Source organism: Diachasmimorpha longicaudata, chromosome 12, assembly GCF_034640455.1.
Source record: "Diachasmimorpha longicaudata isolate KC_UGA_2023 chromosome 12, iyDiaLong2, whole genome shotgun sequence".
NCBI lineage: Eukaryota > Metazoa > Arthropoda > Insecta > Hymenoptera > Braconidae > Diachasmimorpha > Diachasmimorpha longicaudata.
Genome location: NC_087236.1, coordinates 4,215,255 through 4,241,253, shown reverse-complemented (window position 1 = coordinate 4,241,253; position 25,999 = coordinate 4,215,255). Strand labels below are relative to the sequence as shown.

The 25,999-nt window shown below is 38.8% G+C and overlaps 5 protein-coding genes and 1 long non-coding RNA gene across 11 annotated transcripts; 4 read left to right on the top strand and 2 right to left on the bottom strand.

Annotated features, from left to right (window-relative positions):
• The first annotated feature begins 2,297 nt into the window (after nucleotides 1–2,297).
• On the top strand, nucleotides 2,298–3,162 carry LOC135168108 (NADH dehydrogenase [ubiquinone] 1 alpha subcomplex subunit 12). Its single transcript, XM_064132015.1, has 3 exons — nucleotides 2,298–2,458; nucleotides 2,612–2,694; nucleotides 2,797–3,162. Exons 1-3 carry the CDS (start codon nucleotides 2,361–2,363, stop codon nucleotides 3,039–3,041), a joined length of 426 nt encoding a protein of 141 aa, XP_063988085.1. The 5' UTR covers nucleotides 2,298–2,360; the 3' UTR covers nucleotides 3,042–3,162.
• Nucleotides 3,163–3,431: 269 nt separating this feature from the next.
• Nucleotides 3,432–6,965, bottom strand: LOC135168102 (protein abrupt-like). 5 transcript variants are annotated; one of them, XM_064132007.1, is made up of 7 exons: nucleotides 6,779–6,965; nucleotides 5,929–6,134; nucleotides 5,621–5,840; nucleotides 4,955–5,137; nucleotides 4,424–4,745; nucleotides 4,041–4,133; nucleotides 3,432–3,967 (listed from the first exon to the last, which is right to left on the bottom strand). In XM_064132007.1, exons 3-7 carry the CDS (start codon nucleotides 5,834–5,836, stop codon nucleotides 3,705–3,707), a joined length of 1,077 nt encoding a protein of 358 aa, XP_063988077.1. In that variant the 5' UTR covers nucleotides 5,837–5,840; nucleotides 5,929–6,134; nucleotides 6,779–6,965; the 3' UTR covers nucleotides 3,432–3,704. The 5 variants fall into 5 exon arrangements, with proteins under 5 accessions (XP_063988077.1, XP_063988076.1, XP_063988079.1 ...); XM_064132006.1 differs by having other exon boundaries at nucleotides 5,929–6,137; nucleotides 6,779–6,930; XM_064132009.1 differs by lacking the exon at nucleotides 6,779–6,965 and having other exon boundaries at nucleotides 5,896–6,196.
• Nucleotides 6,966–7,078: 113 nt separating this feature from the next.
• LOC135168097 (uncharacterized) lies at nucleotides 7,079–16,251 on the top strand. The gene is made up of 4 exons (XM_064131992.1): nucleotides 7,079–7,317; nucleotides 7,702–7,913; nucleotides 8,091–8,288; nucleotides 8,574–16,251. The coding sequence occupies exons 2-4, from the start codon at nucleotides 7,723–7,725 to the stop codon at nucleotides 14,248–14,250; spliced, it is 6,066 nt and encodes a 2,021-aa protein (XP_063988062.1). The 5' UTR covers nucleotides 7,079–7,317; nucleotides 7,702–7,722; the 3' UTR covers nucleotides 14,251–16,251.
• A 401-nt stretch (nucleotides 16,252–16,652) lies between these two features.
• Nucleotides 16,653–21,254, top strand: LOC135168101 (transcriptional repressor protein YY1-like). Of its 2 annotated transcripts, none has more exons than XM_064132003.1 (3): nucleotides 16,653–17,194; nucleotides 18,348–18,942; nucleotides 19,467–21,254. In XM_064132003.1, exons 1-3 carry the CDS (start codon nucleotides 16,708–16,710, stop codon nucleotides 19,579–19,581), a joined length of 1,197 nt encoding a protein of 398 aa, XP_063988073.1. In that variant the 5' UTR covers nucleotides 16,653–16,707; the 3' UTR covers nucleotides 19,582–21,254. The 2 variants fall into 2 exon arrangements, with proteins under 2 accessions (XP_063988073.1, XP_063988074.1); XM_064132004.1 differs by having other exon boundaries at nucleotides 16,655–17,194; nucleotides 18,387–18,942.
• On the bottom strand, nucleotides 16,694–17,747 carry LOC135168110 (uncharacterized). The gene is made up of 2 exons (XR_010299987.1): nucleotides 17,266–17,747; nucleotides 16,694–16,966 (listed from the first exon to the last, which is right to left on the bottom strand). It is a non-coding gene; the product is annotated as an uncharacterized LOC135168110 (long non-coding RNA).
• Nucleotides 21,255–21,837: 583 nt separating the features above from the next.
• On the top strand, nucleotides 21,838–24,799 carry LOC135168104 (zinc transporter ZIP9). Its single transcript, XM_064132012.1, has 5 exons — nucleotides 21,838–22,111; nucleotides 22,173–22,311; nucleotides 22,782–23,008; nucleotides 23,108–23,242; nucleotides 23,506–24,799. Exons 1-5 carry the CDS (start codon nucleotides 22,016–22,018, stop codon nucleotides 23,755–23,757), a joined length of 849 nt encoding a protein of 282 aa, XP_063988082.1. The 5' UTR covers nucleotides 21,838–22,015; the 3' UTR covers nucleotides 23,758–24,799.
• Nucleotides 24,800–25,999: the final 1,200 nt, after the last annotated feature.

Below are 25,999 nucleotides of genomic sequence, written 5' to 3'. Positions count from 1 at the left end.
CAAAACAACATTCTATCAAAATTGTGGAACAGTAACGCACATTCTTAGTGAACTTTCAGGAAAAAATCCAAAAAGTTTCAGAAAAATTATGGAACGTTCAGTAAAAAATACGTAACTGTTTCGTAATTTTTACCCAATATTCTTTTGACTGGCAAATTACGAAACAGTTGTGTAATTAAAAAAAAATTTTCCTCACCATGTGTCACCTCCAGAACAGCGAATCTCAATCTTCACCAATTAATTGAGAATGTATATTCTGTTAATTGTATCACAGTACTGACATTGCCATGCATATCAATGAAATGCAGATGCTGTGAAGCTGTTAATACACCAAAGCTAGACTGACATTCCATTCGTATGTACCATGATCCGTCGTATCTAATTAGGTAGCTTCCAACGTAATGTCATCCAGTGCAATACCGAGAGACTATTCCAGCCTTCTCCAGAGGCACATTACCGTATATATACTTGTATGGCAATCCAAAACCCCTGTCTACCACAATCAATGATTTATTCACTCCAACAGTTTGATAAATCATTATCACAAAATTTTTACCCTGTGAACAATCAAACACGAATGATTACTAATTCGATAATATTTTTTTTTTCATCTGGATAATCATTTGAGTGGATACAATGCTCATTATCCGACACAGTGTGGCAGATTGGAGGATAATTTGTAGCTGTATTACGGAGATTATGATCATCATTTATGACTTTCACTTTGCGAGTTCTGAATGGCCGATTTATCACACCAGAATGAGAGGATTCATGGTAATAAGATGAATTGGAAGGTTGATTCGTTATTGTTTGCCGGTGATTATTACTGAATATTTCTTGAGGCACAATACAACTTCGGGAGAATAAAAGTTTTTTCAGAAGGTGTTTTTTTGGGGTTTCATTATTGATAATGTGGTATCCATTACTATGGCATTATCTGCATGTAGCAAAAAAAAATCGAATTGACAAAATAAAAATTTGGAAACAGATTTTTTTTTCGTGTTTCAATGAGTATTATATTACGATAATTAATGTTGTCATTAATAAAGAATTTACGAATTGACAGAAAAAAAATTTGGAGGTACATTTTTGTTGGGTTTAAATGATCATTATATTACGCTAATTAATGTTATGATTAATACGGAATTAAATAAATCATTGATTTGTGGTACTGGAATTAATGCAATTGTTAACCTCATGTTCTTATTTTTTTAAGTAATTTAATTACTTTAATTTTGATACTCGCAGAGTTAGAAATTAATTTTAGAATTTAGAAAGATTGATTTTATTTAGATTGACACTACGATAAATTCTTGTCCCAAAAATATTCAATTGCATAATTAATTTTGCAATTGAATTTCTCAGTGCACTTGGTGAATCGAGACTCCAACGAAATTTCCGAGGGACAGGATTTTTTTTCTATGAAATTCCCCCCCGTTTGATAAACAAAAAAGTTAAACTGCATTATCTACCAATAAAATCTCAATAAATAATTTTTGCCAATGTCATCTACGTGTGGACAGCTCATCCACAATTTGTCGACGAATTTTCGACCCATTATTTACTCGGTATAAATTTAACAAAGAAAATAACTTTCCAAATGATCGCCTAATCAATCGTTATGACTAAAAGAAACACACATAACAATATAATATTATTTTTTGTTGTTAAAACCATCAGAGATACAAAGAACTGAGGACAAAAGTCCTCAAGGTCTTCGCACTTGATAAACCAGACCAGCCCCCCCTCCCCTCGCAGAACCCACCAAAAATAGCCAGAACAAAGAAGAAATGTTCCTGGAGTGTCTGATAACCATTCAGACAGAAGTATATGATTATTATATTATTTAATACATTAAATTAATTGTAATTATTCCTTTTTGGAATGCTAATTTACCTCATTTGGCCAATTGTTCTCTGCTATTACAATTTTTCTTTTGTCTCGCCTCTTGTCCGCCATTTTTGCACAAAAGTGGAAGAGTTATACCCGGACAATAATCTTCACGATGATTAGTGTATTAATGCACCTTGTTATCATATTATCATGATATTTCTACCTTTCTCGTTCCACCTAGATTGTTGCTAGTTCTTCTTCTTTGTTTATTCACTAAAAACCAACAATAAAAACGTTTTTTTCACTAATCACACACAATAGCTCGACCGTTCGCCACTGTTGATTTTGGCACTGACTTCGCCATCTGGCGGTGGTGGGTAAAGCTTCACCTGTAGCTGGACCCCCTGGCACTTGAGTTTACTGTCGATAATGGCGACAACAAAAATCTTCTGTACCGAGACATAGAATTTCGATCCTTTATTGATTTTATACGGTTTACATAATCGGATATTTTTGAGGGAATTAAAATGAGTTTCGTAAAGAGTTATTTAAACGTTCTGACCAATGCTGGAAGGATCATCAAGCAGAATGGAGGAATCCTGGGCTGCGTCCGTACACTCTACAGGTAGAAACCCAAAAATATCTATCAAAATCACTCAAACTGACCCCGTAAACCCAAAATATTGAATAATTGTTTTGTCGTAGAGGTTATGTTTCCCTGACATTTACGTCCAGAAAATGTATGCTAATTTTATCTTCACATTCTCAATCAATACAGAATGGATGACTTGAAATGGGGTACTTGCATTGGAGAGGATAAATATGGAAACAAATACTACGAGAATAACTATTATTTCTTCGGTGAGTCGTCGACGTTTTACTTCCTCATTCTCCCCTAATCTCGAACTCCCTTGAAAATGTCCCTTATTACTCCAATTTCTGTGTATTTTGTACCTTTCCCAGGTCGAAACAGATGGGTAGACTACGCCCATCACGTCCACATGAACTACGATGGCTCCCAGGTACCCCCTGAGTGGTTTGGCTGGTTGCACTACAAAACTGATCTTCCACCACACAAAGACCCAAGCAGACCTCAGTACAAATGGATGATTGATCACCGGATGAACCCGTCAGGTACTAAGGATGCTTACATGCCCTACAGCACGACTAGGACCAAGATCGAGCCATGGAAGCCACCTCAGTGCTGAATAAGCAACAATCAGCAGTAGATTCTGTATTATCAATCCAAAATTTATAAAATTTAATATTCGTCGAGTCGTCCAGATGTATTGGACATATGTTCCATGTAAATAAATCGTCGGTCTGCAATTTATCGATTCTTTCTCTCGATCCTGGCACCTTCAGGAGGAGAATAAATTCTGAAATACAACTTCGTGTCCTCTCGTCACTAATTACACATGACAGAGATGAGCTTTTAATTTTTTCCATCTGTGAAGACTTTCAGACATTTCTCAGGCACTGTTTCCTGATCAAAAGGTGATTGGGATTGTTTTTGGAGGGACTATTGTAAATAAATAAAAACTATCACCATCAAAACGTGATAATAATAATCATAATGAGCAATCTAAACACTCGAATTAAAAAATAAATAATTCTTTTATTTCGGAACGTTATAACATCATCTCTACATGTATTTCATCCATTCGAACTCATATTTTATTTGAAAAAAAAAAATAGAGATCTAAACACTGATCACTCATAAAACTAGTTTGGCTACCTGTGACTGAACTACTTCAATCACACGTGTTTTGGATCCTTGGAGGTACAAAAATAGTATGAAAATCTTCATAAGACTGGAATGATTCAAGTGATCTCCCCTTGACTCATGTTAATACTCGTATTTTAATGATTCAATCTGTCTCCGAGGCCTTCTTCTTCCGATAATCCTGCTCGGACTGATACCCCGGGGCATGATTGTGCTCATGAACACCAGTTGGCATGAATCTCTCAGCTATCACAGCGCATTTACCACGACAGCCACGATGCTGCTCGGCACATCGATAATGCGAGCGATTCAACACGTCTGAACGAGATGTTAAATTGTAAACGTAGCCCTCGTGGACGAGCTGAGGACGACCTCGGGCTGATAGTCTATAAGTCACTGGTTCCACGTCTTGGTAAAGAAAATTATTGTTATTAAGAATTTTTTCTGTGGATTAAGTTAATTATCTATAAATTAATCTTACTTTCTTCCTCTGCGTCTCGCACACTATTGTTCGTCGGAATGGTTTCATCCTGGTCTTCAAAATCTTCTTTCGTCAAGTCGATAGAATCATCCGCTGATAAAAATAAAAAAATATTAAGTGAATTAAATAACTTAATCATTTATCGTTACCTACACTAACTTACGATAAAAAATATTTTAACACTTCCTTTAATTATCTACTATCGAATTAAAAACTATAGATCTTCGAATGTGTCTAGATCTATCAAAAAACGACGTAACAAATCTCAGATGGTCCAGGAAAATCCTAATAATTACTGTAAATCATCTTCAGGGATTAATTACACGTGAGATTGAATGGAATATCAATAATTCCAGTGTTTTTCCAAAATGATATCAACCCACCAGTTTTCTGGAGATCATTTTCAGTCGAATTCATCGACACATCACACACAGGATCAGTCTCCTGCTGATCATCATCACTGGGTGCATCATTCTTCGGGGAGAGACTCCTGACACTCCCCTGATCCCCAGAATTCTGGACACTTGATCCAGAACTACGTGTTCTCTTCAAAGGATTTGCAGAACCACTCGTCTGGAGTCTTTTCTTCGTCACTCTGTCTTGCTTATTCGACTTATTATGGTCCCCTGATATTCCACTGTTATCAGAATCGCTCTCGAATTTTGCAAGTCCATTTGAGAGACTCCCATTGTCGTTGGGCACGTGCTGCAATATTGAACAATCGTTAGTGGATTTCATTGCGTCTCATCATCGAGGGCGAAGGAAATAATCAGCAGAAAATAGCCCACAATCAGCCGGGCGCCAATGAATTACTTAATACACAAAATCAACAGACTGGTATTCAATTTGTTGGGGGAAATTATCCAGATTTGGGGATTTAGTGGCAGTAGAGGAATAAATAATTTGATGACAACCTTCAAATTTTGTTTGTCGAGCGTTAGACCTTTGACCTGGAGCGTTTCAGCGACTCTCAGGAAACTGGCCAGCTCCTCTTGTTTCACATTAACTTCCCCTTGATACATGAACCTGAGAAGTGCATCGACTTCGGCGTAGCTCATGTCTTTGAGGATCACTACCGGATGCTGGCAGGGGTTGGCCTGGAAAAATTAGTAGTTTAGTAATTTAAAGTTTAGTAGTTTATGTATCTCATCGTAAAAAAAATCTGGACATTGATTGCCGGAAATTTGTGGAGAAAACATTAATGATAAAAATAATTGGGGAATTGTTGTTGCAAATTGCTTTTAAAACAGGGGTTTTTTTTCTAGTTCCAAAGTTCGAAAAATTTAGTCTTCACTTCCATATGTAGAGTTTTGATTGGAAAATAATACATTAACAGAGGCCTCACGAAAATGTCATACAATTTGCAAATAAAATACAATAAATGTCATAAAAATTCGCATACGAAGTAAAATTTGTGTACGATTAGTGCACTGTCAAAAGTCTAATACACTTTTTGCACAAATTCACGTAAAATTAAATATAATTTCGTAAAGGAAAGATCAAGTTTTTCCATTAAAACATCTCCTACATGATCTGCCCCACCTTTTCTAAGATTAATCACTCATCTCTACGTCAATTACCTTGAAAATATCCTGGAAGTAACTACTACAAACCGACAGAACGAGCTTGTGTGCCTGTAGAAGTTGTCCTTCAACAGCGATTGTCACATCCACCAGGTCCTGATTGTTCAGATGTGTCAAGAAGCCAGAAGATAAATTATTTGAAAAATTGTTCCACCTGAGGGCGAACTGCTCAGACGATGGAAAACTGTCAGCCAGGGCCATTGTAGAATTCATTCTTCTTTAAAAAAAAATATGGAATTTAATTCATCACAAACTCATTCAAATCCACTCACTGATTTCCTCTCCCTGAAGTGATGAATTATCACCTGAATGGTTGGACTCTTTCCCGAATGGTCGAATCGACAAGCTCTTATCAAAATCCTCTGGTCAATTTTTCGGCTTCGCTAATCTAACGACGCGGAATAAATGCCTCTCGGTGAATTGTCTCGAGGAGACAGTTGATATCACATTGTGACTGGCCGTGACATCAATTCGTGCCTCATCACTTACGAATGAGTGTGGAGAACGTGAACTTCTTTTCGAACAAGAGGAAAAAAAAACAGTAAACAAAAAGGAATTAGTGACAAGCTATTTATCTTCGGTTGAAGAAAAAATGTGGTTAGTTGTGAAGATAAAAGGAGACAATTGACAATTATCTCAACTGTGGCGTTACTGTCGCCATTTCATGTTTGAATCCCAATAAATCGACGAAACTGCGACGTGAGAGAGAAAATTTCAGGTATATTTTCCTAGAGACCGTTGTTTCTCGTCATCATCCCCATTTTTCCATAAATAATGTTTATAATATTCGTTGGACATTGAACAAAAAATCCAACTATCCGTTATCATCGATTAGGGGACAATAAATTAGCAAATGGAGGCTGTCAACACGTGGGACGTAAGACAAAGGAAGTTATAGGTTATGTTTTCTCTGAAATGTTGAATATCACCTCACGATTCTTCGATATTCTTCATTATTCTCCTGCGCAGTAGACAATTTTTTTTAGATAATGTGAGGTTATGATCACATAACTCAGAAAATACCTTTATTTCTACTGCTCAGGGCCATAATAAATCATGATCATGTGATTATAACCTCAAATTCGTCAAAAACCACTCAACTGTCGTTAGGCATACGATATTTTATGGATCCAGAACAAAACCTGGGATTCTAACCTCACTTTATTCGATATCTCCCACATTCAATTCTAACAAGTCGACGAGAATCGATTGACCTGTTCGTGGAGACGTTCGATAAGAAAATATCATCAGTCAAATTTGGAGTTGAAAAAATCTTAGCAAAACACCTGAAAAAAATGAAAATAAATAAGCCTAGGCACAAAAAATGGCGTTGAACGAATCTCGATCTTCGAATCAGACTCAGAGTCCCACTCGTCCGTTATAGCAATCGTTCTGAAAATATCGAGTATCGAATCGTGGAGTATCGATACTCTAAATAATCGATGTCATACCATCCCTACTCCCTGCAAACCTCACACATGAAAACGAAATTACTGTGCCAGTATCGACTAGGGTACAGTGCAGTGCAAGAATCACCAAAACAACTCCAAAAAATCGAGAAAAAAATCATCAAAAAGAGGGATAATAACTCCAGTGGATGACTGAACCGAGTGAAATGTCTCCTACTCCCGAATTTTCTTGTCCACCAGTTCTCCGGTGTCCGTAGTCTGCGAGGGCGGCGTGGAACCGACGAGGTAAATACATGTATATATAATGGATCAATAAATTATTGGAAATGGAATATTTCCTCCGGAATATCCCGCATTGTTCGCCAGAAACCGTTAAAATACTGAAAAACGTCAGAAAAAAATTACTTCACATTTTTCTCGCGAAAATCACGATAGAGTCACAAAGAAATTTGTCAGAATCGATCGTAACCTGGACGAAAAATTAATGTTGGACTGTCTTCGGAGTCTCGAGTGACACAAATGGAATAATAATCACATCACTACGTGATATCACTCCAAACCTTCGGATTTGTCTTAAAACATATTGAGGAATTAATAGATTCATCGATGATGTGTCTCGGTGGAATTTAGAGAGGTTTTTTTTAACATGTTTTGCTTTGGTTCTTCAAGGTGATGATGATGGAAGAGTAGATGCGCCTCATGGCTGGAGGCACCGGCAAGAGGGGAAATTTTTACAGTGGAGACTGGACATGTGAGGGAAAGACTAGTCGGTCGATTGTTCATAGAGTTGGATTGAGTGAAACGTTTGAGAGACGAAAAATTTTGGAGAACAGACGTACTTACATTCACAACATTTCTACACTCCAACAGAGTATACTTAGGTAATTCCACGATTTGTTAATTAATCTGACCAATCTTTTTTTCAACAATTTGTTTCTGATTGGCGATTGGAGTTCAAGAGAGGTTTGTTACCCTAATGCAGTCATTAACTCATTTTTTTTTTATTGGAACAGTGGGGGGTGTATTTTATGTTGTGGTGATTGTTGTTAATTTTCTAGAATCTTTTCGGAGTGTCTGCATTGCGATCTTTACATTATACACGGATCATACTTACTACAAACAAACACTTGTATCGTTAAGACAAGAGCTCCGAAATTGTACGACGTGTTAGAGAGTTATTTCGTTGATGAGGGGAGACCGAGCAAATGCGTTCTACGTTCCTTGGATATTTTTCATCAGGTCCAGGATTTTGTGAGGTAATGATCCTCGAATATTATTTCATAAAAATAGGTGAAAATTTCTAATGCAACAAAAATTATTTGGTTTAAATTACCTCATTTTATTTGGCTTGATTTGATGACAAGAAAAAAAGAAAAATGTAGTAGATACAAAACATAAGATAAATTAGCTCATTTAGGTTGACCCTCTCATTACAGAGTTCATGCCCAACACATCATAAAACAATTAAGAAGAACAAGTCGTTAAGAAAACGAAAAAATTGTAAAATGTGGCTCGTAGAAATCAAACCAAATAAATTTCAGATTACTTTACTGCAACTTGGACATCACCAGGGAGGAGCTCTACCTCGTAGACTTACTGATCACCCAGGGAAATGACTCGTCCTCCCCAGTGGTATCATTACCCAACGATGTGGACCTAACTCCAGCCTCAGAAATGGCAGACTCCGGGCTGGAGACCGGCTCATTCAGTCTCCAAGAGACAACAGAATCCGAGAACTCAGGGACAGACTTCGAAGAGTCCCACATAACGGACTACATCTCCACCGACGATGACTTCATCAGAGTCTCGATAAGCGGAGACATCGAGAGATCAAAATCCCAGAATCAGAGATGCCAGGCTCCTCCAGAGCGAATACCCCAGCTCCCCAGGACGAGTAATAGTTTCCGTGGGGGAATAAAACCGGATCCTTCGTCGTCAGGTTGCTCCTCTCGTGAGGATCACGACCCGACGACCTGCGACGTCTCCTCAGACACCTCAAAATATGAAAGGGAAGTGTTGAACGAACCGTTCTACGATTCAGACCCCAACGACAATGATCAGGGCTCGTCATTCGTTCCCACAGGTTCATTCGAGTTCATCGAGCCTGAGAATTCGTTTCCCATTCCTCCGCACCCTCAAAAATATATCCTCGACAACAACCTTGAGGAGAAATCCCTAAAGCCCGAGGCCCGAAGCATGATCGTGGAGAAGCTTCAGCACGAGCTGTCCCACTCGAACGATCCCTCCCTGAAGAAGAGTTCCTCAAGCATAAACAGCTACTACTTCATCGACGCATCAAGTCTGAACGATGAGCCTGACATTGGACTGCTCCTCTCGAAGGACGAAAAATCCGGAACATCACTTCCCCCATACCTGGAGGACTACATTCCCTCGAGAACCGACGTGGACGGTGATAAAGCGAGGAAGTCCTCTTTTCAGATGCACCACGAGAACATCGCAGAGTTCCAACGAGAGTTGAAGCTCACAGAATATCTAGAGCCCATATCAGAGCCCAGGAAGGTGAGACGAGTAGATTCAATAACTGAAGAGAGAGTGGAGAAAGTCGTTGAAAAGGAGTCGCTGGTGGTGGAGATCAAGGAGGCTGACAGTGGTGAGAGCAATCATCCCTCCCCCTGCATTGATAACAATAAAAAGGCGAGGGAGAACGAGGTGAACGACATCTCCCTGACGAATGACATGTTCGAGGGGGCTGTCAACAATTCTGGTAACTCAAGGAGATCTTCACTGATAAGGGGAAATACTTTTGAATTGGAAACTGGAGATGAGAAACTGTCGAATCTTCGTCAGGAGTACGAACGTCGTCAGGGGAATTTGGTATTCAAAAATTCGATTCCTCAGTACTCGGGGCACAGAGTGGACGATGACTTGATGTCCTCGTCGTCGAACTACTCGATTTCTTATCCAGAGTCGGTGAGGGTCAAGGACCTGGGAGCAACTGGAGAGAGTAATGGGGTGTGTGGACTGTTGACGAAGAGTGCGAGTGATAAGAACCTGGCAGAGTGCTCAGAGACTGACGACAGCTCTATAGCAGACTGCACCAGTCTTCCAGCGACCTTCGAGCCACATTTCATGTCCAGCAGATCTGGGACACTGAAGAGACCCAGGAGGGACGAGATGACGCCGATAGTGTCTGGTGGTGTGAGCTCTGTGGATTATTCCAGGCCTGTGGACAGTCCCACTGTGAGGAGAAAGACTGAATCGACTCCAATAGTGTCTGGAGGCGCTGTACTAATGAATTCACGAGTGGAGAAGGTGGGAAGACCTACGAGAATGTCCTCCTCGATGACGACGTGGGTGGTCGACATGAGCGATTGTGGGAAAGTGGCGAAAACCAACAGCTCCCTGGGGGACATGTCCCAGAGTTTCTCTTCAGCAGAATGCATCACCAAGGGATTGAACAGGTCAAAAGGTAGTTTAGGATTTTTCGTCAATCTGAAGGACATCGCTTCACCCCAGGACGAGACAGCTGGGTCTACCTCCAGGAGGGAGGACGCCACCAAGTTCTTCGTGGATTTATCGTCTGAGGCGTCTGGAAAAACGAAGAAAGAGACCAATGGGAGGGAGAAAACTCCAGATAAGAAGAATATATTCTCGATGTTCATCGATCTGAGTGACTCAGACAATGGAAAAAATCAGGGGAAACCTTGTAGAGCACAACCGAGGAGCTCAGATGACAGTGGAAAGGAGGGAGGAAGTGAATCCTCACAAGAGTCCAGGTCCACTGAGAAGAAGAGTGTCTTTATGTATATCGAGTCTGATTCACCAGTGGTTAGACGAAGGACTCTTTCAACATCAAAACCCAGTTTTCAGAGGCACTCGTGGAATGTGGAGAAGGTCCAGGGAAATGGGCTCAAGGAGGCGCCTTTTCGTAAGGAGCACAAACGAGCTAGATCGGTATCAATTGATCCGGAGATTCAGAAAAAATTATCACAAAATACTGGGTCTGTTTGCTCCCTCAATCAGGAGAAAACTCAAGCACCTGTTGATCCTCCTAACGAGTCCTCGAAGCCAGAAATTCCAGAAATAGTTGATTACGAAATTAGAGATACTCCACCGAACTCCCACGTGGAGATCATCAACGAGGACATATCTCGTTGTGCAAAACGAAATGAATTAAAGGATCTCATGAAGAGTGATATGGGCTCCAGTACTGAGGCATCAGTCGATCCAAAAGCTGAGGATGAGCCCTCGGACGTCTCTGTCTGGGAGAAGACGGGTACAGAGAGCACAGAAGGGCATACGAGAAAATCGGAGACCTTTGACATCAGTAGTGGAAGCGCCAGTGGTCCCTCCTCCAGTGATAACCAGGAGTTCGAGATATCAGGGTACACAAAGGATAGACGACAGGAGGTGTCTAGCAAGGTGTCAGAGACCCACAAATCTCTGACCAAGACCATAAAGAAGATTGAGGATGAACTCGAGGAGGATTACGACGACTCCCAGAAGACTATTCCAGACACAAAGGAATCAGCCTCTTGTTCTGGATTCGTTAGACTCTCGGATCTGGACAAAACCCCAGCGAAGGTGGAGATCACTTCCTCGGAGGACACTACGAGAATCACCAATCTCTCATACAGAATGAGCAAGAGCATACCTGAGACCTCCTGGGTGGAGAGCAAATTGGCCTTGAACAGAACAAATGGCCCCTGTGCAGTGCGAACCCTCAGCACCAGGAAATTTACCTCGATAATGAGCACATCATTACCAGCTAAACACAAATCCCCAATCGACGAGTTCCAGAACGATCTGGACCCAGAGATGATCTCAGAATCAGACATCAGCAGTATGCAATCGAGTATGGGACGGTCAGGGGCTGATGTCAGCACTGAAGAGACTGAAACCTCGTCGTTTGCAAATGTCAAGCCCTACAACAGACTCGGGGAGGACCTTCTGAGGATGTTCCTTGAGGAGATTAATCCTGACGTTACCATCGACGTCTCTGGTAGGAGAATCAGGGCTCACAAGTGCATTTTGAGCTCCAGGTGTCAGTACTTCGCTGCTATTCTCAGTGGAGGTTGGATTGAGAGCGCTGGGAATGTCATCTCCTTGCAGGGATACTCGTATCCATCGGTTCACTTTGCTCTCTGTCATATATACAGTGGTGAGAGCAACATTCCTGATTCCATAAGTATTGTTGAGCTGGCAACACTCGCTGATATGCTGTGCCTCGAGGGACTGAAGGAGGTCATTGGATACACCCTGAAGGTGAAGTATTGTCACTTATTCCATAAACCCTGCCAGCTCTGTGCTGTCGGGGTTCTTGAGTGTCTTCCATTGGCAGCTACTTATGGCCTTGACGAAGTGTACAGGAAGTCGTTGAGGTGGATTACCAGGCATTTTGTCAGGATCTGGCCCTGCAAAGCCTTTGCAACTTTGCCAAGGGAACTCATGGACAAGTGTTATCATCAGCATATCGTTCACATGTCGGCTGACAATGTTCTCCAGACTATAATGGATTGTGATAAACTATTAGCAACTCTCCCCAATATACGATGGGCAGAACCAGTCTTCAGGATGGTGTCAAATCTGTTGGAGACTGGACTGAAGTTCATGAGTGATAATTTCTCGTCAGTTCTGAGTAACGACAGCTTTCAAGCTCTTGGAAGAGATTTATCTTGGAATATCAGTAGACTTGAGGATAATGTTCTTGCGTCAGCTGATAGACTTCCTCCTGATCAGGCCTGCAGGAGTTACTCGAAATTATTTAAGATGTTGGGGAGCGTTGGGTGTGAGGATCATAAGCAGTGGAACCCCCTGTTCGTGGAATTTCTGAAGAAGATACAGGGACGTGTGGAGAAGTGTCTGGTTAAGGAGGCGCCCAGGGCTGCCAGGACCACCACCTGGTTGAAGATGGATCTGGAGCTTCGGAGGAGGATCCAAGAGCTCGCCTGTCTCGTTATACTTCCTCATGAGGGAATGAAGAGGACCACGAGACACACCAACTTCGGGAAAGAATCGAAAACCCCTGGCAAACCCGTGGGGAACAGAAATGTAGATCTGAGGAAAGTGAAGATGGCGAGTTCAGATCACACTTCCAATGCTTCAAAACCCAGCACAAGTCAACCGAAGAAAGTCATGATTAAACCGAAGACAGATCCTCTGGAAAGAAAGATGCAGGATACTAAGGCTATTGTTCAGGGGGAATCATCAATGAGGCCAAAATCCTGGCCGAATAAATTGGAAGTTAAGTCTAGGTATTTGGAACCCAGGACTAAATCAGCTCCCAAGGATTCAGTTCCCCCCAGTTTACCTGAGAGAATAGGTGTCCAGCAGAGAAGGAAGATCATGATATCATCCTCTGATTCTTCGAGAACATCGAGTCCAGCGATGAAGAGGGCTGTTGACAAGAAACCCCCCACGAAGATGAAGCTGTCTGTGAAGAAGGATGTGAAGGCATTGTCCACTGATAGCTTGACGGAGTCCTGCAATGTCAAGGGCGTCAAGAAGGATGCTTCGGTGAGCAAGAGCTGTGGTATCACTAGGCCAGAGTCACCCTCCATGAGGGTGAAGGAGGGAGAGATTGGACTCTCTGTTGATTCATTGGCTGAAGTCAAGAAGAAGCCTGTGGCTGTGAAAAAAGTTACTGGGAAAATGGACACGTCGATGTCGACTGACAGCCTTATGGCTGATGTTGCTGGGAAGACGGCGTCGAATAAAATATCCCCGACGCTTGGAAGGATTGGCAAGACCCAGGAGAGGGTGAAGAAGTCCCCACCGATGACACAAAAGAGCCCTCTCAGTGTCGCTAGGCGGCCTGTTAGGTCGGTTGAGAGCTCCACTGCTGCTAGTAGAAATAGAGCTGCTGCAACTAGTGTTTATCAGGGATCACCTAGTCTTAGGAGGAATCTCCTGGATGCTGCCAAGATACCTGATTTTGGGAGGACTGTTAATGGGGGTTCAAAGGTTAGCACAAAGCAGAGTACGCCTTCCACGAGCACACCGCCTGTGGGGAAGAGGGAGAAGAGGGACAGCAATGCCTCCAGCAGCGAGAGCCCCAGCAAAAGATCACCGAAGTTGAATGGGGTCAGCAGACCTCTAAGGGTCGTTGGGAAGAAGACTGGGAAGGGAGTGGAGGAGAAGAAGACGAAGGTGGAGGCTGTCAAACTTGGAGTTGGCTCCAGGTCTGGGACTTTCTTGAAGGATGAACCCACTATTCTTAAGAAGTCGGATATGAAGACGACGCAGGTGACGTCGTAAGGGGTTGGGGAGGTGAATTTTCGTTTCATTTGGTGACTGTGGGAGCGGTTTTGATTTTTTTTTATTTATTTTCTGGGGCAAAAGGACGTCAGGTGATGAGACACGTAGTGGAGATTCTGGTAGAATGGAGTGTCTTTAATTATTAATTACTCGGGATCGGTAGAGTAGAATTCGCCGATTTTTTTTTCATTTTGACGACTTTTTTTTTATCTGTAAGTTGTGAAAAAATCATTCGTTTTTAATCTACGGATTCTGAGTTATTAACTATTGAAAACGTTCCATGTTGTGTCGGGCATGATTTTCTTAGGATGGAGACACGAAGTGGAGAAGTATTAACAACGTTTTTTAGTCAAGAAAATAATGAAAAAGTGGCTTGATAATACAGTCGTTCTTTCAAGTGACTGTTATGTCTTAGCACTTAGTCACTTTTCACAATGACAAGGTCATATCAATTTTTTTTATCCCGTCTTCGTGCTTCATTCGACGAAAATATTCCACACAGCAACTGTCAACATAATGGGAAGCGAGCATTCAACGAACTTAATGTTACCTTCAAAGTTTTTATGACTTCGAGAGCATTCGATATTAATTGAATATTTTCTTAATCTCGAGACCCAGTTGTTTTGAAAGAAAATCGTGAAGGAACTTCTCGTAGAACACGTTCTCACTGAGATAACTCCACATTTGATTCAGGTTTTATTAACGAACGGAATTTGATATTAACAAGTGGAGGTTTTTCTTAATACCAGAACAGTTGTTCTACAATAAAAAATCAGGACTCGTTTTAAAACAGACATTTCATCACCTGAAAGACGATTCTTCTCACGTTTTATTTTAATTCCTGATTATTAATTACTTACATCAAAATGAAAGGAGAATCCAATCGTTAATTTTTTCATCACCTGACGTTAGTCCTCTTCGTCCCAAATACTTAATTCAATTTCCTATTCTCATGAAATCGATTGAAAATTTGAAAAATGAAGTGATATACTTCCTCGAGACCCAAAAAATTAAAAAATTTCCAGTTTATTGGGGAAAGTCCTTGGGTTTTTATCACAAGCCCCAAAACTTGTGAAAGTGATAATTCCATGTGAGCAATACGTTAATCGTCCTATGTAAATTACCGAAGAGGAAAAAAAACGTTGAAACTTCTGGCTTTACGAATGGTTTTAATAATGCATGACGTGAAGGCATTTATCAATTATATATATAGTTTAAAAAAAAAATGCGTGTGCTATGAATTAACCGAATACTTGCCACCGTAGGCAGTGAAAAGTAGATAATTTTTTTATTTTCGATCTTCATTTTTTACTCGAAACAATCATTTCGCCCTCTCCCTTTGCAATTTTCTCGACTCTTCGTAAACAATTCCATGAAATGAAAAAAGTTATTGAAAAATTAATCATTGATTGTTAAGTGGCTACATACTTAGTAATTAAATAGATATTTAAAAGCCAGTTGCTGATACGGCAGATTAAAATGAATATTTCACACGATTCGATTGAGTAATTATTCAAATTCGAGAGATTGGAATTTAATTATCGATTAAAAAATGGAATAGCAATTATGTTCGATTTTTTCTAGTGAGCTTTGCTATTCACTGAATTTATCAATTATTTATTATGGCCAACGGATTATGGATTTTCATTTTTTTTGCGTAGAGAAGAGTTGAATATAATCCTGCCAATCGCAGTGCTGAAAAACTGTCATGCAGGACATGTTATGATTGGCAATTTTCCATTATTCAACGTATCGTGCTGATGAAAAATATTGAGGAACAGATCGGGGGGAGTTTTAAGACTAGAGGCAATTCGTGGCCATTTCAATGCGCAAGGTTATTTTCTCAGTGGATTTATTTAACGAGACATTGATATTGTTTTGCATTTGCAATGTACATTTATATGCAATATTTGTATCTAGTCATTTATATATTTTCAATCATTTGAATTTAATGTAAACGTTAATGATAAATATTTAAATACAACGGTAAAATTATGAAAATGTTTGTGACGTTTATTTGAGACCTGAGAACCTATTTTCATGAATTATGTCGAGCCCACGACTTTCACGTGCGTTAAATTAATAACTTTAAGTGCTAACTATTGAATCCACAATTAAAAATTCAATAATTACCAGTTAAACTAATAAAATGAGCCTCACAATGAGAATTTGGGAATATCCTGAAGCTCCATAAGACCTCCAATTACCCTCGATGCAATCACTCAGAGAAGAAATGAGTATTTAAAGCCTAATCAGTAACAAATAAATAATTATAGTGGAAGAATAAGCAACAACCGTCAAATTACATTTTGAATCGCCCGCCACAGGCGTCCCCTCCCCCCGCCCCCCGAAAAATACCAATTTTTCATTGTTATCGATGTGGCAACCCTGTCCCCCCAGTCCAGTGGTGCGTCGTGCGGCCCCCGTCCGCAGCAAAAGGCCATTTTGATTAGTAACATGGCGTCAGGCGAGATTAATATGGCGTCCTCGGACATAATAACCGAAGTTGAAATACAACCGGACATCCAAGAGGTAGAAATTGAAACGATACCAGTTGAAATACCGTGCGAAACTGTTGAAACAACAATTGAGGGTGATGATGGTCAGCCAATAATATCTCTTCAACCACTCCCCGAGCCAGGACGTGAGGAAATCATACTACAGACGCAAGAGGAAATTGTCGGTGGTGATCCCCTCAGCGTTTACGATCAAATACCTGTGCCAGACAACGATATTTATGTTGAATCGAGTCCAGGACCATCGCGAAAGGCAACAAAAAAAGCGAGAAAAGGGGGTAATTCGAGATTTCGAGGACCTGATCATACGATATTTGGAGAAATGGGAACTGAAACCAAAACGAGAAAGTGGGAACAGAAGCAAGTGCAGATCAAGACACTCGAGGGTGAATTTTCGGTGACAATGTGGGCATCTGGAACTGATGACGGTGAGTGGATACATATCAAGGACTTTTTATGACAGTTTGATAGGGCATTTTGTTTTCTCAATTATTCTTACCACCGACAGGGCAATAATTTTTTTTATCCCTCGAGTTATTTCACTCACACGTTCGTGTTAAGATGCCACTTGGATACACCGACGGTGACTACGCACTTCCGGTTTAATCCAATCGATAACTGCGTATTCGAGCACGTAGAAATGTGATAAATATGTTTAGGAGTGACATTTGGGGGATTTTTTGACTATTGAAATACCGGCGATCTCCATTGACAGTATCTGTTGTTTGTTTTGATCGTAGCAACGCCATTATGATGTCAGGGGGCAGCCATATTTTGAAAATGGCTTCTTTTTAGCGATCTTGGAAATGGGAATAATGGCGGCCATTGTCGAGCCGCCATTTATTGGACTGGGGGAACAAAGATCAGATTTTGTCACTGATTTTGTCGGTGAGAGTGATCGGTCGATGGAGTGATCTCGTTGGGACATCAGTCAACAATATCACAGATGTTTTTTATAACTTTTTCGGGCATCAGGGGGGACTTACAGAGGCCCAGAGAGGTCTACCGAATTTTTGGAATGTTATCATTAGAGATTTGTGTCTTGTGTCCGCCATATTGGCAATCCACAATGCACTGCGACGCGCCTATTTTTGGTTCAAATATTATTTGTGATTGAGTTGATATCATTGTTGTGAGTCGAGATAAGGGTGAGATATTTGTTTTTGTTTATCGAGACGGGGAATTATCAACTATTTTTTTTATTTACTTCCGAATGGAAATGAATTTGAGTTTTGGATTTTTGTGTTATGTCAGTCCCTATTATGTTCCAAAAACTTCAAAAATAGTCTGTAGACCGAACCCTCAAAGTAAAACGAACTTGTTCTCTAATTATTTGCTAATAACCCCCCTCCCCCATGAATAATCCCCTTTTTTAAATTTTTTTTCGTCTAAACTGGCGAGAATTTTGAATCGTTTTCGTTTCGTTTGTAGTCATGTATTAGACGAATAGAATTATAAAAAAAATTCACTCTCAAAGTCTTCCATTTGGAAGGAAAAAAGCTAAAATACATAAATATCTAGAGACATAAATGAGCAATGCCATAGCTTTTGTTTGGGTTTGCTTGTTTGTTGCTGTTAAAGGGAGTGTCCTATTAGCGTCTCACCTGGTGGATGTTCCAGATGAGGGCTCAAATCCTGAGCCTGATCCAGATTACACCGAGTACATGACAGGAAAGTCATCGACAAAATTCAATCACTCCGGGAGCTCTGTGTCAGATGGTATGCCAGGTCTTGATTTATCAGATCCAAAACAATTGGCTGAATTTGCCCGACCTGGTCATAAAATGAAAGTACGCAAACCACCGGCTTTGGATGGTGTTGAACGTACTATTGCCTGCCCCCACAAAGGCTGTACCAAGATGTTTCGTGATAATAGTGCAATGAGAAAACACTTGCATACACATGGTCCCAGGGTCCATGTGTGCGCCGAGTGTGGTAAAGCTTTTGTGGAGAGTTCAAAACTTAAGAGGCATCAGCTCGTTCACACGGGAGAAAAACCATTCCAGTGTACATTCGAGGGATGCGGCAAGAGGTTTAGCCTGGATTTTAATTTGAGGACTCACGTCAGGATTCACACGGGGGATAGGCCCTATGTCTGTCCCTTCGACGGCTGCAGCAAGAAATTCGCACAGTCTACCAATCTTAAATCACACATATTGACACATGCAAAAGCAAAGTAAGTTTTTGGGTTTTTTATTGCTTTTAAACTGTATTTTTTAAATTTATTTTGATTTTTCGATGGTTTTATTACTCATTAAATCTTTTATTGAATCTCCAGTTTTTTATTTATCTTTAAGTTATCAATTTTTCTGTTTATTGCGAAGGCCAGTCAAAAATTAAATGAAGTCTTCTAATAATTACACTGCAATAGATTTTACCTATTTGCAAAAATTTTCCTTTAGTCGAGGTAAAAAAGTATTTTTTAATTTTTTAGTAATGAAAATGAACGAGTTATTGGCAATTAAAAGTATCTGACTTGCAAGGTCACACCAGAAGGCCATCTATATGAAGATTTGTCACTTCGAAATACAAACATTTGTTCAATGGCATAAAACTCCTTCATTTTTCATTTTGTTTTGAAAAAAAAATGACGCATCCAATTTTTTTCTTAATATTTTCGTTTTAATTATTTTTTTTGATTAAAAAAATTATACAACGAGCCAATTTACTCTGTCACACCTAATCAATCGATAATTACAGATCGAGAAATTCCATTGGAAGGCAAGTAGCACAAATTCAGCTCCAACAGCCCCAATTCGTTCAAGTTGAAGTGGCAGACGTCGACAACCAGCAGTTCATCGTCTACGCAGATTAGCCCCCCTAAATCCGCCCTCCCCTATTACCGTTCTTTTCATCCCTTGACGAAATCTAATTATTCTCATAATATCGTAATCATTTACGTGAGTAATCCCAGAACTGTGTACATATTTACAAAAGAGAGACGAAAAAGAGAGAAAACGATGGAAAAAAAGGATTTGTGGCGCTTATAGAGAAGAATTAAAAGATAATTTTCACAATTTAAACTGTCAAATGATTTATCAGCTCCGTGTTTTTTATGATAAAAAATATAGTACAGTGATGATTGAAATTAACTGAACACCAGGGAGCACAACACGACTGCGAGGTTAATGAATTTAGAGTGAAGAAGAATAACTGAACAAGTGATCTAAACGAGTAGTTGTACTTGTTTTTGGGGGAAAATATGCGAGATAGACTGATGGCGCACTGCTCAATTTAATGTCAGATGAGAAATGATTAACGAATAAATGATTACATTTCCAACAATGTAGTGCGTGCTCGTCGAAATACATGACTGTATATATTTATAAGTGAAAGTTAAATATTGTATACAGTATATTTTGGAAGATAATGATTATTCAGAATAAAATCATGAAAGAATTTTTTCTCTGCGAGGAATAAATGGTAAAACAATACAACAATTGTCGAATGTTTGATTTTTCTACTGGAACATTTTTTCATTTGTTTCGGGAATAAATCGACGAGTTGAAATCATAAATTTTATTGGGCGAATCATTCGCGATTCTGCAGCTTCTTAATGCGTTTGTGATCTTCTCGGTTTTTATTTCAATTTTCTCGGGGACTGGGATGGGGCTGTATTTTTCCCGAAAATTTCATTTTTCATATGATATACTAAGTATTTTGTCGTTCCCTAAGAATTTGTACTAATTTTATGTTATTCGATGATAAATTAAATAATACTGTATAATTAAAGTTTATTAGTTTATGGAAAATGTTGCCTACAAAATGGAGTTTTAATTAATTTCATGAAGAGAATAAAATTTTTTTAAGCTCAAAATCTCAATTCCCTGAATTTCGATTCAATATGATTAAGTTCTACCTTGAATTTATTTCGAATATATTTTTTAAGTCTTGTTATGTTTTACGAAGAAAATTCAGGTAGAGATTATTCAAAATGACATTTCAGCTTTTGGCATTTGTCACAGAAGAAAAATTCTAGAAGAAATTGTTAAAAATTTTCATGCAAATGTTTTGAGGAATTAGTTTTAATTTTAAAAACTATTATGATCTAATCATTTATCAACACATTTTGGTTCGCGAAATTTAAGACAAATCGAGGAGAAATACAGCCCCGAGGGTTCCCAGGATGTGTCAGTGGATGGAAATTATTGATAATTGAGCAGTAAAGAGGGAAGAAAAATGTGCAAAAGTCGTGTTTTTATTACGGGTCTCTGATAAGGTCGAGTGTTAGCAATACGATGATTCAACATGTAGCCTTAATAATGAACTTTATTGAGTTTGTTGATAACAATACGAGGATTTAATCGGAGAGCAAACGCAAAATTTGAGAGAGAAAAATAATGAGCTTTGACATCCGATAATTCCATTGGCCTATTATATTAATAGCGGATATGTATAAGAGACTAGGAAAATTGGAGTAACTGTACACCTCGACGTTACAAATATTACCTTGGAGTTAAAATACATCATTAACGTTTTTCCTTTGCATTTATTCACCTTTTATTAATGATTGTGTGTGCGTGAGTCGGGAGAGTTTGGTGTGAATGGCCGATGCTTAAGAATTTGTATTTCTGATATCATTAGAACAGAGATAACTTTTATTATCAAATATAAAGAAATATTGAAATATGGGGTAATGTTGATTGACTATGTCACCAATGCAAGACGAGAAAATACAAATATTTCTATTGTATCGTAGATTGAGTTATTTTGAGTTGCTGGAGATGTTCCTGAGGTAATTATGAAGGTACGTTAAACATTCTGTTTATATTTATTAGATAAAATAACAAAAAACAATTGTTCTTACTGCACAGTCGATTGATCAAATTCCTTTGAGGTGTCGAGGGAATTTTTAAGATGATGTTGAAGATAAAAGTAAAGTTTTCTATTTTTTATTCATTAATTGAAGGTCATTTGAGCAGAAGAAATAAGAGATAAACAAAAAAATGTACCTTAAACTGGTGCTTGAGATTTTACTTTTTTTGCCACTTAAAAATTCGAAATGGCCTTGTGTCGCCTCACAGCGTCAGGAGTTGAAAACCCTGGAATCAGCTGACATAACAAAAAATGTGTCAACATAGTGTGTACGTCAAGCTGGGGTTAGGGATAATATTTAGTTGACGATCGTAGCATGTGGTGAAGTAATAACCTGTTGGACAGATGGTATTGTTGACGCTGGTATCATTGATAATTCTCAATTGAACAAATAAAGCCAAGATTCATTGAATTATCAAACTTGGCATTCGAGAATGGAGGAAACTGCTGTCCTTTGGATGCTAGCGGTGGTGATGCTGGTGGGATCGTATCTTGCTGGCTCCCTGCCACTTGTTATGAACCTCTCCGAGGTAGGAATCATTGTTGTACTTGTCTGGGAACTCAGTTGATGGATAATTTTTCTTTGTCAAGGATAAACTGCAGTTAGTTTCGGTTCTTGGGGCTGGCCTTCTAGTGGGTACCGCCCTGGCTGTGATCATCCCGGAGGGAATTAGGGCACTCTTCAGTGAGGCTACTAGCCCTGCAGGCCAACATTCACATGATGAGCACAGTATGTAATTTTTGGTGGAGATGAGAAGGAAATTAAAGTATAAGAAATGATCCAAGACCCTATTGGAGACGGAAAAGTGTCATTAGTTAATCGTAAATAACTCGAGTTTGACAGAGTGAAATATCGATTTTTTTATCTCATTTTCAAGATTTTTTGATAAGCTTTTAAATGAGCTGTGACTTGTAGAAATCGCATCATTTTTTCAGAAGTTATTGTGAAGAATGCGTGTATCAAAAATATTATTGAAATAATATCCAAACAGGCTATCGCAATTTCACTCTTCACATTTCGAAATCACTGGGGTCTGGGTTTAAAGAGCCTCGTGCTGATGACTCAACAGATTGCCTAATCCTCATTGTAATGTAGCCACCACATTACTCGCGGATTCAACAAAATTGTCTGCCATAAACAACAAAATTGTTGGACAATTCGAAGAACTATCGAATTCTCATGATTTGGGTTCATTTCAGGTGATTCTCACAGTCTCATTGGAATCAGTCTCGTCCTGGGCTTTGTTTTCATGCTCCTCGTGGATCAGTGCTCCAACAGAAGATCAGGGGGGAAGGAAAAAAGTATGACAGCTACTCTAGGACTCGTAGTCCATGCAGCAGCTGATGGAGTTGCTCTCGGAGCTGCTGCAACGACATCCCAAGCTGATGTTGAAGTCATTGTCTTTCTAGCTATCATGTTGCACAAAGTAAATATTCATGCGATATTCCTTATCAGCATGTTCATCCGTTATCACTCGTTATTAATAAGTGCACTTTAATCATTGATTGTTTATTATTGATTTCAGGCACCAGCAGCTTTCGGATTAGTATCTTTTTTACTTCACGAGGGAGTGGATAAAAAAAGAATTAGTCGACATTTATTAGTCTTTTCATTGTCTGCACCTTGTCTCGCGCTTATCACGTATTTTGGCATTGGAAAGGTATGAAAATAATAATTTAACAATTTTCTACTGCATAATTCAATTGACAATTTTATGTGCATTGTTAAGATTTTTTAAGTGATTGAACATAAATTATAAATCTTTGATTAACAGTTAGATATGAAATGAAAATAGATATTTTTATGACAGCGATGAATAATTTGCTGGAAAATTCATTAGATTTTTATAAAAAATCAAATGACAAAGTCATTCATTTCCATTTATCTTCGAACTATTGTTACTAAAAAAATAATTCCCCCCAGGAAGGAAAAGAAACACTCAGTAATGTCAACGCAACAGGTCTCGCTATGCTATTCAGCGCTGGGACATTTCTCTACGTCGCGACAGTTCACGTTCTCCCAGAGCTAATGACAAGGAATAACAACGCTTACTCCCATCTGCCCACAGCAGAGGGTGTGCCCGTTCCATCGTCAGGACTAAAATTCAAGGAGATCGTTGCTCTCGTAGTCGGCTCACTCCTCCCTGCCCTACTCACAACGGGTCATCATCATTGACACAAACGATTCCCAACATTTGATTTTGGTGATACTGCGAAGAACTGGATGCGTTGGTAGGAACTAAAATCATTCGTTGATTGGTATTTACGGAGTTATTGCTGATGTCTTCGCACTTTTCTGTTTCTCTTACGATTTTCTGAGGACTTCTCTTGGTCTGATTGACGCAAAAAATTTATAATTTCTCTCTAATTTAAAAACCGTAGATTTCTTTGGGAGAATCTCATCAACTGGTTCACCAGAAATTACTAAAGTAGGGGAAAAGTCTCCGGATATCGGCAAAAACTCTTTAAATAGTTTCGATGGGTAAGTGCAACTCACTGGGCAATCTGATAATATTCATAAACGTCACATGAATTTCAAATTCTTTCATACAACTTCTTTGTACGTGTACCTGAGAGGTTTTTGATATATTGTTGTTTTATTATCGTTTTATGATATTGGGACATTTTTCCATGCAGAATTGGGTAGGGTATCATTTCCATTGGGGGATTATTGAGTCTCTTCGCGTCACTAGATGTAAAATATGTCAAAATGTCTTAAATTCATTTAAGAAAATGTCAGGTCTTTTGTTGGAAAAAAACCCACTTCATTAATTCATTTGTCAGAAATCATCCACTTGAACGTTAATTATCATATTTTCAAAGTATTTTTCCGTTGCATTTTCATGAGATAGGGCCCAACTCTGCAGGTGGCTCTCTTAAAAAATAAGTCTTCAATAATTCCGAATAATTATGATTTTTTACGTAATTTATTCAGGGAAGTTATCGTGAAAATTTGTATTTTTATTTTCATGGAATTATGTAATTAAATCTAATCATGTAGATAGAATAATAAAAGTGATGTGTAAATACACTTCACATCAGTTGTCACATTCGTGAATGTATTCCGGGGACTGATGAATATATGGGACTGAGCGTGACTCTTTGATTTAGCTGACAATGTGAAAATTATACCATGATAAATCAACAATTTTCGTTGGAATCTGTATATTTTGTTGAAGTGGTGAGGATGATTGAGAAATAAAAAAAATCAAAACATATTTTTTTCTCAGTTTATATCCCTGAATTTATTCTTTGCTCTGAAGATTGTTATAATTAATTAATAATGCTTTAATGTCTTTGCGTACATTATTTATTTAAAAATGGCCATTTTGTCAGGGGCGTCTTTTAACCGCCTTTCGTTTCCACCTCTAGGCCTAACTCATCAGAAACTGCAGCAGTCATCTCATTAATTTATTATCTCTTCCATTGTTTTTTTTCACATTTTCTTTTGAAGATTCTTCATGGATCCAATTAAGCGCCTGTTTTACACTGAACAGTACGAAAAAGAGAATCGAAGTGTCAAATTGGTTGAAGACTTTATTCCACTCCCTAAGAAACAACCAGTAACTGCAAAATTCTATTCGAAATACGAAGGACTGACTTCGGAAAAGGTACGAGACGACGACTTAAAATTGATCGAGAGATTCACTGAATCAGTGCCATGTGACATCTACACTTATCATCCACCGACCACGAATATGCAGTCAGTAATCACTTTCCCAATATTAAAAATTCCGTTAATATCTCACACCATTTGAAGATTAAAAATTCAGATGTTCGAGAACAAATCAAATAAGTTGCAAATTTTAGTGTCATTCCTTGTTTCATTAATTTATGTCTCATTCTGCAGTTATGGATGGTTCAGTCAGCCCTTAATCCCCAGGTCCACTGATCCAAGACTTCACTTTCCATTGAAAGAATGTGAAGTTGTTAAAACCGAAATTAGAATTAAAGACGCAGATAAAGGATTGCCACGAGAAAAATTCACCGGAACGCCCTTTTACGTCTGAAAAAAATGTAAATGTTCTTACATTTGATGAAACTAATAACATGAGATAAAAATCGTTGCAATCATCGATTTTTAATTTTTTTCTGGGTGGATCGACGCCCACGTAAAGGAGTTGAATTAGTCGAAATTAGCTTCGTGTTGTCTACAGCTGAGTCTGTAATTATCGCATTAAAATTAATGAAGGTCTTCAAATGTCAGCTGATAATTATAATCGTGATAATGTTCTGGTCTTTTTTTGGTTCCGTTGATGTGAACATTTTTTTTAATTGACATTTATTCGTTTATTTCACTCATCAAATCGATATTTAGACATTTTTGTTGTATTTTCAGATTTATTAACTTTATATATTTTAAATTCATAGGTTTGTATTAGTGAGTAGATATTTTGGTTTTACATTTTTGAATTCAC